Source organism: Propithecus coquereli, unplaced genomic scaffold (genome assembly GCF_000956105.1).
Source record: "Propithecus coquereli isolate 6110/MARCELLA unplaced genomic scaffold, Pcoq_1.0 Scaffold773, whole genome shotgun sequence".
Taxonomy (NCBI): domain Eukaryota; kingdom Metazoa; phylum Chordata; class Mammalia; order Primates; family Indriidae; genus Propithecus; species Propithecus coquereli.
Genome location: NW_012153874.1, coordinates 235,056 through 249,714, shown reverse-complemented (window position 1 = coordinate 249,714; position 14,659 = coordinate 235,056). Strand labels below are relative to the sequence as shown.

The 14,659-nt window shown below is 39.0% G+C and overlaps 1 protein-coding gene across 4 annotated transcripts in view; it reads left to right on the top strand.

The window, feature by feature from the left end:
• LAMA3 (laminin, alpha 3) overlaps positions 1 to 14,659 on the top strand; it is a 252,466-nt gene that overhangs the window by 206,852 nt on the left and 30,955 nt on the right. For all 4 annotated transcript variants that reach the window (XM_012662686.1, XM_012662685.1, XM_012662688.1 and 1 more), the window contains 13 exons: positions 996 to 1,192; positions 2,366 to 2,482; positions 3,149 to 3,303; positions 3,564 to 3,705; positions 4,311 to 4,413; positions 6,279 to 6,395; positions 6,481 to 6,660; positions 7,487 to 7,629; positions 10,512 to 10,682; positions 12,517 to 12,668; positions 12,823 to 12,985; positions 13,417 to 13,550; positions 14,379 to 14,523. In XM_012662686.1, coding sequence (XP_012518140.1) covers positions 996 to 1,192; positions 2,366 to 2,482; positions 3,149 to 3,303; positions 3,564 to 3,705; positions 4,311 to 4,413; positions 6,279 to 6,395; positions 6,481 to 6,660; positions 7,487 to 7,629; positions 10,512 to 10,682; positions 12,517 to 12,668; positions 12,823 to 12,985; positions 13,417 to 13,550; positions 14,379 to 14,523 — 1,919 coding nt within the window. The remainder of the gene's footprint in view (positions 1 to 995; positions 1,193 to 2,365; positions 2,483 to 3,148; positions 3,304 to 3,563; positions 3,706 to 4,310; positions 4,414 to 6,278; positions 6,396 to 6,480; positions 6,661 to 7,486; positions 7,630 to 10,511; positions 10,683 to 12,516; positions 12,669 to 12,822; positions 12,986 to 13,416; positions 13,551 to 14,378; positions 14,524 to 14,659) is intronic.

The following is a 14,659-nucleotide window of genomic DNA, read 5'->3' as shown; positions in this document are numbered from 1 at the left end:
GTTGCTACTGTTGGATTTTCGAATCACAAATTGATATTAGCCTTCCTACCAGTTGAGTATCCTTACCCGAAATACTTGGGACCAGATGTGTTTTAGATTTTTTTCCAATTTGGAAATATTTGCATATACATAATGAGATCTCTTGGGGTTGGGACCCAAGTCTGAACAGGAAATTCATTTATGCTTCATTTACACCTTATATATATAGCTGAAAGTAATTTTGTACAATAGTTTTAATAATTGTGTGAAACAAAGTTTTGGCTGCGTTTTGACTGTGACCTGTCACGTGAGGTCAGGTCTGGAAATTTTCCACTTGTGGTACCATGTTGGCACTCAGAAAGATTTGGAGTTTGGAGCATTTCATATTTCGGATTTTTAGATTAGGGATACTCAACCTGTATTAAGCAAAAATAAATATACTAGAAACTAACGGAATATATCTAAAGGTTTTGATTAGGAAGAATGCCTCATTAGTTCAAAACTGAGATATATTAGTTGGGTGCATACTTTTTCAAATACTAATATTTATTCTCTAATAAAATGATATATCAGTGGTTAATATACAGATAGTAGCAGTTTTCTTATAGCATTTTTATTGTTTGAATTTAACATTAGTCTTAGCTTTTAATTGTAAGGGCAGTATTAGCAGCAGAAGGAACATGTACTTTATACTCTGCAGCTGAAGTTCAAGTCCCCAGCCTGACTCGTCCTGTAACCTTGGGTCAATCCCCTAATTTCTCAGGGCCTCCATTTCCTTATCTAAAACACGAGAATGATAATTACTGTTGTCTTATGGTTACTATTGATGCTAAATGAGGCCATGTGTGCAATGCACATAGCAAGTCTGCATAAATGTTAGTTTCCTTCTCCATTCCCTCAAAAGTTCAAGGAAAATCATGAAATGAGTAGAAACTCAATTCTCCTTCTGTAGTCTTCATAATTTAGCTTCAATATACTCATCTCTCCAGTGGAAAACATAAAGTGATGTATTACAGTGCTGAACCGGATCCGGAGCTGGCTGGAAACCCAGCAGGTGGAAAACAACGGACTTGTGAAGAGTTTGAGGGATTCTTTAAATAACTATGAAGCCAAACTCAGTGACCTTCATGCCATGCTACAGGAGGCAGCTGCCCAAGCAAAGCAGGCCTCTGGCCTCAACCAAGAAAATGAGAGAGCTCTGGGAGCCATCCAGGTGAGTTCACAGTCTGGAGCTGCTGGCTTCCGGTAGTACGGATCGGGGGAGCAGGGATCTTTATTATTAATAAGGTGGCATAGCCAGGTACCTGTCCGTATGTCTGCTTATACCACTTCAGACTCCAATCAAACAGGAGTGAGGCATTAAATGCAAAACCGAAGTTATTTCTACTCTTCAGCTACCAGAAAAGATTCCGAATTTCAACCTCAGACAAAGCAATGCAAACTGCTTCATCCCCAACCCTGGCTGCAAGAGTATTGGAGGAATAATGTCGCCAAGTAGATGAGACATTAGTATTGTTATAATTAATCCAATGATTATGTTTTAAATAACTTTTTGTGTCAGACATACAAACATCATCATCACAATCACCAGCAAAGGCATCTTAAGCTATTACTTGCTTTATAGGAAGTGAAAACACAGCACACAGAAGCTGCAACAACAGAATTTAGACCTCCAGATTTTATAGTTTATATTTTTAATGGTGAACATTGCATGCTGAAACAACAACAAAAATGTGAAGGGTTATAAAATGACAGTATGATCAAAGTTGAATAACACAGTACTGACCCCAAAAGAGGAGGAAGTTGGTAAATGAAAATAAATGCTGTCTTAGTGGATGACTCTGTGCTTAGTTCCCAAAGCCTCTTTAGATAGTAACACCTCTGTGTGAAGTCACTGATTATGCCAAGGGAAGGGAACGGGATCCAATTTTATGGATCTCTGAACTTTGGCCGCCTTCTAGCCTGGCAACCTCAGGTCCTCTGTAATCTCTCATTCAAGCGCCTGCTACATCCTCATTGGCACTGGCATGCAGAGTGTGCTGATAGTTGGTGATGGTTCATTTAGTTAAAATTCTTCGTCCTGTTCCACAAACAACACCTTAATAATATATCCACCTTATTGGCTAAGTCAACCCCTCCTGTAGAAACCTCCTCCAACAGTGATAGCAATTGTTTCATCAGCATATACTAATAGTTTCAGAAAACTATGACAGCATGCCTACATTGCAAACAGAACTGATTTCCCATCACTTTGTAGTATTATCTTTAGGTTCAAGGAAGCACTCTGACTCTGAAATCACTTATATGCTGTTGTCTGATAAATATGTCTTTGTCTTCTGATAATATATCGTGGAGCTCAAGCAGATATGCCTTTTATTCTCTCCAGAGACAAATGAAGGAAGTAAATTCTCTGCAGAGTGATTTCACCAAGTATCTAACCACTGCAGACGCATCTTTGCTGCAAATCAACGTGGTGCTGCAGCTGATGGAGAAAAGCCAGAAGGTAGAGGAGATCACTTGTTCTCTAGAAAAATCTAAAAACATTTTAATTGTATTGCCAGAAAACAGTGAGATGGGCTGACCTATTTTTTTTCTCTCAAAGGGTATGTCTTTTATTTAATAGGTAGAAAGGAATTCACCGAAGTTAACAAGGATTCTCCCTTGGGGGAGGAGTATAAATGATATGTCTTCTTTATGTCAATCTGTGTTATCTAATTTGCCTACAAGGAGCAAATCGCTTTTGTTATAACAGCAACAAAAAAATTATAATGCTATTTTTAAAAGAGCAAGCATACCTTTATTAACAGAAGACTTTTAAGACTTGGTAAAAGATTGACAAAATTTCTTAGTTCAATGGGGATTTTGAAAGTATCTTTTATAATAGCTAACTCTAAATCGTAAAAAAAGTCCTTTGGTTTAGTACAGCTATACACTGATGATGACATTGTACTTTTATAAAAGTTACTAAAAGGTGTCCCCACCGTAATGACAATGCTGAAGATGATAATAAAACTTGGAGGCGTATTATCAAAGCCACTATCTGAAGTAACCAAGGATTAATTGGTGTGATGAAGGAGTTTAGAAAATATAATTTCTAAGAGTTTGAGAAAATGGCATATACATTCTTTGCTTGGATTTATACTGTCTTTGTTTACTTGGAAAAACATAGGAATATGAAAAATTAGCTGCCAGTTTAAATGAAGCAAGACAAGAACTAAGTGACAAAGTGAGAGAACTTTCCAAATCTGCTGGCAAAGCATCCCTGGTGATGGAGGCGGAAAAGCACGCACAGTCCTTACGAGAGCTGGCAAAGCAGCTGGAAGAGTGAGTGCGTGGCCCAGAGACCTACAGGGCATGTGGGCCCAGGGCAGAGTCAAGTCCAGCCCTCCCCTGGGTTAGAGGGGTGGCCAGAATGCGGTAGAGGACCGGAGCCAAGGCCAAAGCCACTAGTCAAGTCCGATAGCGATGGGGGGGCTAATTCCTGGGCACCTCCTTGAGGTGGAACTGCAGAGGCCACTGCCTCGGGTCTCCTTGCAGGCATCAGGGGAAGGCTGTGGAAGGACCTAACCTGTCCTATTCCCCAGGATCAAGAGAAACACCAGTGGGGATGAGCTGGTGCGCTGCGCCGTGGATGCTGCCACCGCCTATGAGAACATCCTCAACGCCATCAAAGCGGCCGAGGACGCGGCCAACAAGGCCTCCAGCGCGTCACAGTCCGCCCTCCAGGTGGGCAGCTGTGTGGGCAGCTTATCTAGATTGGCTCTGAAGACAGCCCGTTTTCTTATTTTCTTTCCGTGTGCACTGAGGGATATAAAAAAGTATCATTTTATATCAGAACTTGTTAAATAGAATAGAATAAATTACCCATATCTTGCTCTAGATATGGGTAATTTCTGAATTTAGCCGTCTCATATCTATAGCACAGTTTAAAAACTATTTGTGAAACCAGATAGAAATTACATTTAAATAGAATAAATACCATTTAAATAGAATAAATTACCTATATCTTTCTGTAGATATGAGTAATTTCTGAATTTGACCATCTCATGTCTGTAGCACAGTTTAAAAACTGTTTGTGAAACCAGATAGAAATTACACTGATTATTGATTTTGAGCCTAAATTAATAATAGGTCCACTTCCCCAAGCCATGTATGTCTATCTAGACCCCTACCTGTATCTTTTAGAGAACAGTCTACTTCTAACTCCCTTCTCCCTGTGAACTTCATCCTTTAACGATTAAAGGTGAGGGTTTAGTCTAGGATGAAAAAACTTACTCTGTATTTCCTAAGATACGGGATGTGTTTAAGGCTAATAAATGCTTTGCTTTCAGACAGTGATAAAGGAAGCTCTTCCAAGAAAAGCTAAAACCCTGAGTTCGGACAGTGATAAACTGTTAAATGAAGCCAAGATAACACAGAAGAAGCTACAGCAAGGTATTGGTGGGCAGTGGTGGGCAGTGGTAGGCATAGACAGGGGCTGGCTTTAAATGACCCATGGGACAGGATGGACAGCCCTAGAAGCAAATGCTCTTTTTGAATCTCAGTGTCAATGCAAATTAAATCCATGATTTATTTTATCAATATCATGCATCCACCCAATATTCTAAATATCTTCCACCCATCATACAGGAAATTAACTGGAGCCTTATAAATATTAATAGGCCTGTCTTGGCCTGGCCTTGGGGGGAGGAGCTATTTAAATTCAATTCACTTATGATCATGGCATTGGGAACTCACATATCAAGATCATTAGTTTTGCATCATTAGAGCAGCTGCTTCAAAGTTTCTTTTGTTGTTTTGTTTTTTCTTAGAGACAGGGTCTTGCTCTGTCGCCCAAGCTGGAGTGCAGTGGCATCATCATAGCTCACTGCAGCCTTGACTCTTGGGCTCAAGCAATCCTTCTGCCTCAGCCTCCCAGGAAGCTGGGACTACAGGCGCAGCACACCACCATGCCCAGCTAATTTTTTTTTTTTTAGATGGGATCTCACTATGTTGCCCAGGCTGGTGTCAAACTTCTGGCCTCAAGTGATCCTCCTGCCTCAGCCTCCCAAAGTGCTGGGATTACAGGCATGAGCCACCACAGCCAGCCTCAAAATTTCTTACATCCAAAAATCTTAGCAATTAAATGTCCCAAAAATCACTACCACTGTGAAGCACAAGAATTTTTAAGCACAAATTTTATCTTTGGAAATTTTTCATATATTTTATTTAATGTTTTCTAAATAATTAAACTGTCTCAATCTCACCAAATTCCTGTGTTCTGAAAATGCTGTCTCTTAATAAGTTTCTCTGGTCTCTTGTGGTCATTCATGAGCCCACTGCCCTCACTCAACCTCTTAGTCCTTTTGGAGGGATTAGATGATGCCTTTGTAAATTAATTCCTTCCTTCCTTCCTTTCCTTCATTCTTTCTTTCACATTTTAAAAAATTAAATACATGAAAAATGAAATACAAAAAAATTTACTAACACACAATCATTTGTCTAAAAAATTTCAAGAATTCAGATTTCCTGTTATGACATCTGTTGCTCTCTAAAAATTTGAGCTTTGAAGTAGGCTCAGTGTTTTAAATAGGGTTAGGATGCTTACTGTGTTGCTATGTTAATCAGTCTGGAATCAAAATTTATCTATGTAAAGTCATATATCATCAATATGGTCTTAGAGTATTTTCTGGTCATTTTTGGTGACCCAAGGATGGCAATATTATCAGCTGGGAATGGCTGCTAGCTCATTCTCTCTCATGAGATTTTAAAAATATGTCAGTTTGGAAATGAGCTGAAACAAACAATGCTTACTCTGTGTCTATATTTGCTTGGAAGAGGGTCTCTCACCAGCACTCCTCTCTTGTCATCTGACTGAGGAGGCATCCTTTCTGCATTATTCATTCATTTGTTCATTCATTCCTATATTCATTTATTCAACAAATATGTACTAATACTAAGCCCTGACTAGTGCCAGACCCGGTGCTATGTGCTAGGACACAGTAATGGATAAGACATTCACTAAGCACAGTCTTTTGCTCTGAGCAGAGTAGAAGTTTAGCCTTCCCCAAGTTATTTGGTCTCTCTTTCTTCTTCTTGTGCATTTCCAAGGAGCCCATTGCCACAAGGCTCTGATGTGCTTCTGGTCTCTGTAACCAGAGGATCCCAGAGCTGTGGGTCTGGACACGTGCAGTGGGCATCTCTGAGATGACCCTAAGAAGTAAGTCTCCTCAATACTGTGCAAACACTGTCTACTCCAAATACCAATGGAGATCAAAATGCACAAAGTAATTGCCTCTTGATGCTTTATTTTATTTTAGAAACCATTCCAGCTCTCAACAACCTACAGCAAACCCTGAATATTGTGACAGTTCAGAAAGAACTGATAGACACCAATCTCACAACTGTCCGAGATGATCTTCGTGGGATACAGAGAGGTTGGCATCTTCCTAACCCACTGTACTTGGCTTCTTTAGTTGAACATTTGAGACACTTAAACCTCGCTGTTTGTGTGTGTGTTAGGTGACATCGATGGTATGCTCAGTAGTGCGAAGAGCATGGTCAGAAAGGCAACCGATATCACAAATGAGGTTCTGGATGGGCTCAACCCCATTCAGACAGATGTGGAAAGAATTAAGGATACCTATGGGACCACTCAGAGTGAAGACTTCAACAAGGCTCTGACTGACGCAGATAACTCAGGTATCAGGCGTTCTTTGGTGGGGATATCTTAGCCATTCTCTCCATTGTCATGTGCTTTGGTCCATTTCAATTCTTCCCTGATAAAATCTGATATCAGAAATTAAAACATAGGAAAGAGATATATTCAAACTCTTTGAGTATAGATATTCTATCAGTTAGAACCAGATAGGATATTTTAAAATTTTAATCCATTGATAACACTATTGATTTTCTTTTTTATAGAGTGAAGATATAGGTTTCTGAATCATTAGGCATTGAATTATGATTGACATTAAGAATCAGAGAACAAAGTTTTTTTTCCTGTAGTGATCGAGGAAAAGGATTTGGTACCTAGATTGCAGAATAAAATCCACAATGTACAGTAGTTCAGGGATTTGTTCCAAGAATCCCAATGGATGCCTGGAACCATGGATAGAACTGAACCCTGTATATACTGTTTTTTCTAGCCGATAACCAGACGGCTACTAAGTGCCTAATGGGTGGATAGCATAGACAGTGTGGATACTCTGGACACAGGGATCATTTGTGTCCTAGGTGGTAATGTGTGAGATTTCATCCTGCTGCTCAGAAAGGCATGCAATTTAAAACTTACGAATTGTTTATTTTTAGAATTTTCATGTAATATTTTCAGACCACGGTTAATGGCAAGTAACCTTGGAAAGTGAAACTGGGTAACAGGTGGACTATTGCACTTGATTATGATCCATCCTCTTCAATATTTGAGGCCTAAACATTTCACTTGATAAATACTGTCAGTAAGAACATCTGCATTTAACCTCTTCACAATGCACAATTTTAAATTTCTATCTTCTGATCTTACCAACAGTGAAGAAATTAACCAACAAACTGCCTGATCTTTTGAGCAAGATTGAAACTATCAACCAACAGCTGTTGCCCCTGGGAAACATCTCTGACAATGTGGATAGAATACGAGAACTAATTCAGCAGGCCAGAGATGCTGCCAATAAGGTGGGTGTCCCCACGTGGTCCACAGCTGAGGCTAGTTTTTTGATGAGTTACCACATTCATCAAGAAAAGAAAGGCACTTATTTACTCAAGAATTGATTGTCTTTCTTGACCTTATTCTTTGATTGCTTAATTTACAAAGGTTGATTTCCTCCTGTCATCCTTTAAAAGTGCACATGACCTTCATACCCTAAATTATCTGGTGTGCCAGAGACCTGAAGTGGTTTCCTTCTGTTGAGTTTATTCAGGCAGAAAGGATTTTCTTCTAGGCCCCAGTTGGTAAACTGTTACTGCAAGTTCAAGTGAGGGTTCTGTGGTCAGAAATTGCAAGTATGATATTGCACTGCTCTCTCATTGTAACTTGGAAGTTGTGGAATTGTCTTTGTTGGGGATGGAAGCCATGGGATTACACCAATTTCCCACCACTGAAGCACTGATTCATTAGCCTTTCTCATTTTAACCTGATTGAGTTTCTGATGGTCATCTCTTATGATTTGTTTGTCCTAAAATAGTATACATGGAATTTCTTGTGTTTTTCAACAGTTCCTAGCCAGCTCTGTCTGTGATACTTGGAGGGAGAGAGTTAGGAAGCCAAGTCAGAATATCACTGCCCTGGAGACATCGTGGTTAATTTCCTACGCTCAATATTACTTCTTTGGAGCCTCAGATTCTGCCCTTTCTTCTAGGAAAGAAAAGTGTTCCCAACATAAAACCTTTACCAGGAAAACAAAGAACATGAGGCAAAGTTTGGAAGAAAATACCTTCTTCATACCCATACATGCTTTATAAAAACCACGTGAATAAGAATGTATTCTAGCTTTTGCCCTTCTGTGTTCATTCGTTAATATATTCAACAAAATTTGACGTGTATTCTAGCACAGTGGTTGAAAGCTAGTTAATCAAGTCAGACTTTCTTGGTTTTAATTCTTGCTCTGTCACTTGTGAGCTGTGGGACTGTGGGCCAGACACTTCACCTCTCTGTGCCTCCATGTCTTCATCTGTAGAGTAGGATAAATAACAGTACCAGCCTCATGTGATTGTTAGATTATTAGATGAGCTACCATGGAACAGTGGCCGGCAAATAGTAAGTGCTATGTTAGTGAGAAAACATAAAATAAAAAAAAAATAGCCAAGTGCTTTTGAACACCTAGTCTGCACAAGCACTCCTTTGGGTAATGAGGACACAGATGTTACTAAGTCCTCGTCCTGAACTCAGGTTGTTCACCAGCTGCCACAGGTGGTTTCTTAGACTCTGCTAAGAAGCTGGATAGAGGTATGTAATGTGTATCTTGGAAACACCCACTTCTACCTGCAGAGGCTCAGAATAGTGCAAATGAATAGCACTAACAGACATGTATAAGAATGTTCATTACAACGTGGTTTATAATCACAAAACGTTTTTTTGGAAAAGAGCCATGCATTTATAATAGTAAACGTGAGTGACTCTAGCCATGTGTATCAATATGGATAAATCCAAAAACATAGTGCCCAGCAAAGAAAGCAAGTTTAGGTAGATGTGCACAGATGGATACCATGTATATAAAAATATTTAAAACATGAAAAATAAGACTAGTTATGGTTTCTAGATAAATACATATTTAGTAAAAAATATTAAAATTTCCATGGGAATTCAAATCCAGAGTAGTGGTGACCTCTGACAAGGGAGAGAGGGGAATGTGGACAAGAGGCTTCAGTTATACCAGGAATGTTTCCTTTCTTAAGATGGTGATGCAGATACAAGTATATTCTCCATATTTTTTTGGTATACATAAAGTATGTTCTTAATTAAAAAAAAATTAAAAAGAACAAATAGGAATTTGCTTGGTGCTACAAAGCAGAAGGGTGTGCCACGAAGAGATGCCGAGATGTGGTTGGGCATGCTGAAGGGCAGAGGGTGAGTAGAAGAGAGAGGCATAAAATGAGCCCATAAATGAGGGTCCCCATTGCCAAGCCCTCTGAGTAATGCCTTACATATACAAGATCCTTGATAAAAATTTAAATACTTACTAGATAAAATGTGGACTTGGTGTATGTCTCATTCTGGGAGTATTATTCTTTTGATTGTTAGTGAATATTTATCTTTTGTGTTTTAGACCAAGCTTGGCCCACAGACCAGCACTAGTCAGAGAATTTTTGTAACTGGTCCATTATATATAAGTATAAAGTTGAGAGTAAATGTTTGAAAGCTTTTAATAATTTGAATCATCTCAATATGCAAGCCTGTGGTCGGTGGGCTTGCATTTTGTATATGACCTTTATTACATTTTTTTAGTAATTTAATTTTTAATGTATTTTACAAAGGTATCCATGACAGACTGGAGGGGAAAAAAATGGTCCTTCACCATAGAGAGTTTAAGAAGCACTGTTTTCAAGAGCTTTGATGCACTCATTTTTTAGGACTGAATACCTGTAATAAAGGAAACCATAACATGTAATATAGTCATGGGAAACAGTTCCTTTAAAAGTGCATTTTAAAAATATTTTTTAGGTATGACATATTTACTATATGCCAGGCACCATGCCAAGTGCTTGCAAAGATGTTAGCTCATCTGCACAAAAACCTTCTAGGGCTGTAATTATCATTGTTATTAGTATTGTCATTATTATTATTGCTGGCACAGAGGATTAAATGCACTTTTCAAAGACCCCTGGCTAATAAACAAGAAGAACATGAATGCTTTATTACCCAGATCCTGAAACGGTTTCATGAATTTGTAATTCAGGTCTTGGAGACATTCATACTCCCTTGCTCCTTACTGTAACAATGTGGGAAAGGCTGATATGTAGTTAAGAGGGATGGCTATGAAGTCACAAAATACCTCTCTGAGCACACCCACTTTCTTCACAGGAGAGTGTTTGACAATCATGTAACTCATTCCTCACAGGTCGCTGTCCCCATGAGGTTCAATGGTAAATCTGGCGTCGAAGTCCGAATGCCAAATGACCTGGAAGATTTGAAAGGATACACATCTCTGTCTCTGTTTCTCCAAAGACCTGACTCCAGAGAAAACGGGGGGACTGAGAATATGTTTGTCATGTACCTGGGAAATAAAGATGTAAGTATTGCTTGGATATCTCTCTTGTTAAAAGCAGAATATGTTTTTTGAGATGTGTACTTTTGAGGTGTGTGGCACAGCTGTGTCATTGCCATTAGCATAGCAGGTGGAAATCCCACCAAGACCTCAGCAAGTCCCACTGCCTCCTGCTCACCTCCCCGCTGTGGCGGCACCCACGAGGGGCCTCCGCTGCATCATGGACTGTTAGCTGCTGGCGGATTGAGAGGCTTTACCCAGTGGGCCCAGCTGTGAGCACATATATGTATACACATGAGGACACACACATGTGGGAAGGATGATTGGCACCACACTACCAGGGCAGCAGTATCAAGGCTCCATGGAAGTCAGCAGTAGTTCCTCCTCACGGAATTATGACCCTGTCCTCTTCCTCAGAATGCCCGGCCGCAGACCCTTCCTCAAGTCTGTGGGATGGGGAGATCCAAGGATGAGGACTGAAGTGGAATGAACCCTTTCCTGCCTAACCAATAAGAAATGCAGTTGCCCCATCTCTTCATTATTCTAAATTCTAAATTCTTGTTACAGGCATTTTGAATGGTTGGTGTTAGCTTTTAATCCCTCCTTTTAAAATACATTTCTTTGACTTACCTGTTAGAGGAAAAGCTAATCACTGACTAGGTTAGGATACAGTTGTTGGAAAAGAAATGTCCGAAATGTTCTTAAAAATTCTGCCCAGGCCGGGCGCGGTGGCTCACGCCTGGGAGCTCTCTGGGAGGCCGAGGCGGGTGGACTGTTTGAGCTCAGGAGTTCGAAACCAGCCTGAGCAAGAGCGAGACCCTGTCTCTACTAAAATTAGAAAGAAATTAATTGGACAACTAAAAATATATAGAAAAAACTAGCCGGGCATGGTGGCGCATGCCTGTAGTCCCAGCTACTCAGGAGGCTGAGGCAGGGGGATCTCTTGAGCCCAGGAGTTTGAGGTTGCTGTGAGCTAGGATGACGCCACGGCACTCTAGCCCGTACAACACAGTGAGACTCTGTCTCAAAAAAACAAACAAACAAACAAAAAAATTCTTCCCAATTAGGAAACTGTTAGTTCTCACTAATGGACATTGCATTTAAAGATTCTTAAGATCAACATTATTATTAATTACCCTTTCATGCTTCAAAGTGTTGGTACTTTATTTGTAGGTTTCTTATGTCGTGACTTTTTGCTTTATATTGTGGCAAAATGCATATTACTTTATTCCTTCAACAAATTTATACCATATAACTACTATATGCCACATCGTGGATTTATGATAAACAAAAATTTATTTCTGGAATGTACTTAATGCCAACGTACACTTAAAAAATGGTTAAAATGGTAAATTTTATATTATGTATATTTTATCACAATTTAAAATCATTTTGTTTCTCCCTTGATATGCTCATGTTATAGCAGGGAAGAAAGATATGTATGTAAATGGCCATGATAACATAGAGGTGTTATAACAGAGGCATGCACAAGGTGTTAAAGCGAAGGTTGTATGGTACTGGGAGAACAAAAATGGCTGACCTCCCTTACCAGACTAAACTCTAATGGACAACTGAGTCCATGTCTGGTCCCTCTTTATGGCAGATGCTTGGCAGATATTTGTAGATTGAGTACATGGAGGAATGAATAAATGAGTGCACCATAACATGAGCAAAGACAGCTCAGACATTATTAATTGAGTTTTCTGTATTATTCAATAAAAGGATACACCTCATTTATTCTGTCTGCCCAAGGCTTATTGCATAAAACCCATTAGCTATTTGAAATGCATCTTCTTGGGATGGAACGTCGAGAGAACATAGTGTGTGAAGTGTTCTGAGATGGCTTTTCTGTGTTCAGGCCTCCAAGGACTACATTGGCATGGCCGTCGTAGACGGCGAGCTCAGGTGTGTCTACAACCTGGGGGAGCGCGAGGCTGAACTCCAAGTGAACCAGATCTTGACCGAGAGCGAAACTCAGGAGGCGGTTATGGACCGGGTGAAATTCCAGCGGTAAAAGTCCCATCGACTCTTGCTCTTTGTGAACCTGACCTACACGCACCAAACTTTTTTTTAACGTGTTGCTAAACCCCATTTTTAGTGTCTTGGCTTTGAATTTTTTAATTTTTTTCATAAAACTTTATTATCTAATTTCTTTTTTAAACAGAATTTATCAGTTCGCAAGGCTTAATTACACCAAAGGAGCCACATCCAGCAAACCGGAAATACCCCAGTTCCATGACATGGATAGCGGAAACAGCAATATGCTTCTTAATTTGGATCCTGAAAATGTTGTATTTTATGTTGGAGGTTACCCACCTGATTTTAAAGTAAGTACAAATGGTTTTTCACTGAGTGAAAATGTTTAAATTTTAATTTGGTCTCTATTTTAATTATTAATTCCATATAGAATGGATTTAACTATACATTCTTAAAGCACATTCTAGTGACAATAGCTAGCACTTATTGAATACTTCCTCTGTACACTGTTCTAAGCTTAAGTATATTAATTTAAATAAGTATCATTATCATTCCCATTTTACAGATGAGGAAACTGAGGCAGAGAGGTTTAATAACTTGCCTGTGGTTATACAGCCAGTAAATATCAAAGCCAGAGCATCTGGCTCCAGGGTCCACATTCTTAACGCTTATGCTGTATTGATTGATAAAAGTGATAGATTTATACTATTTTTTTCTAATCAATCTGATTATTGTGCTTTGTTCTATTATTGGAAGATGTTTTGTTTTGTTTCATTTTCAGCTTCCCAGTAGACTAAGATTCCCTCCATACAAAGGTTGTATTGAATTAGATGACCTCAATGAAAATGTTCTGAGCTTGTATAACTTCAAAAAAACTTTCAATCTCAACACAACTGAAGTAGAGCCTTGTAGAAGGTAAATAAAACCTAGAAACTAGTGTCTCTATAACTGGAGTTTTGGTCACTTGCGGTACTTTTACATATAATAAAGGGATGGGCCAGCGAGATACTGTTGATGTCGCTGGTTGCTTTGGGCCAGTAGTTTTTAAATTATCCTTGCCTGCAACATTGGCAGTCCATCCTGAAATCTAATAATGGCAGTCTTTTACTAATTTGTATAAAATACGAGATTGATAGAGTTTTCTCAAGTTTTTTAAAAATAAGCTTTTCTTAAAATTTTGGTGCTTCCTACTACAAAATATTCAATGTTCTATGGTACCTGATTTAGGCACAAAATTATAGATTTACTGTACATTTTAAAAGACAGTAATCCACAAAGTGTACCATGATTTTATAGGTACTCTGCCTTTCTGAACCTTTTGAAAATTGCTGCCTTGAGCTCCTACTTCTCTGCAATTAAACAAATTTGGACTATTCTAATATGAGGCAGACTAAGTATTTATTACTCAGAACAAAATTATATTGCAAGTTAATAATTTCTCACATTTTAAGATGTGGCTCGAAGGCTACATCTTCCTAATTAGACATTTCCAAAAGGGACTGTTGAATATTACCTTTGTTGAGGTAGGGGTTGATTGTCATAAAATGTTAAGAGCACATCGAAGAGGAAAAGCTGGCTATTTTAACATTTTAAAGATATGTCCTCTGCTTTAACAAAATTGTGACAACCGGATTGCATATTCTTAAACTCCGTTTTTTGGAGAGCAGCATCTCGTATGAATAAGCACACTTGGTGGGGATCCTTTGCTTCTGTATTCTGACTTATGGTGGTTGATGTTGACAGGAGAAAGGAAGAGTCAGACAAAAATTATTTTGAAGGTACAGGCTATGCTCGAGTTCCAACTCTACCAAATGCTCCCTTCCCAACCTTTGGACAGACAATTCAGACTACCGTGGATAAAGGTTTGCTGTTCTTTGCAGAAAACCAGGTAATTTATAACAAGTATCCAACTACTACCAAATATATCCATTCTATTCAGCAATTTTGGGATAACTAGGTTGTTATAAACCACGAACTAGGTCTGAAAAACAATGTGCAAATGTTACCTACATCTTTTTCCTAGG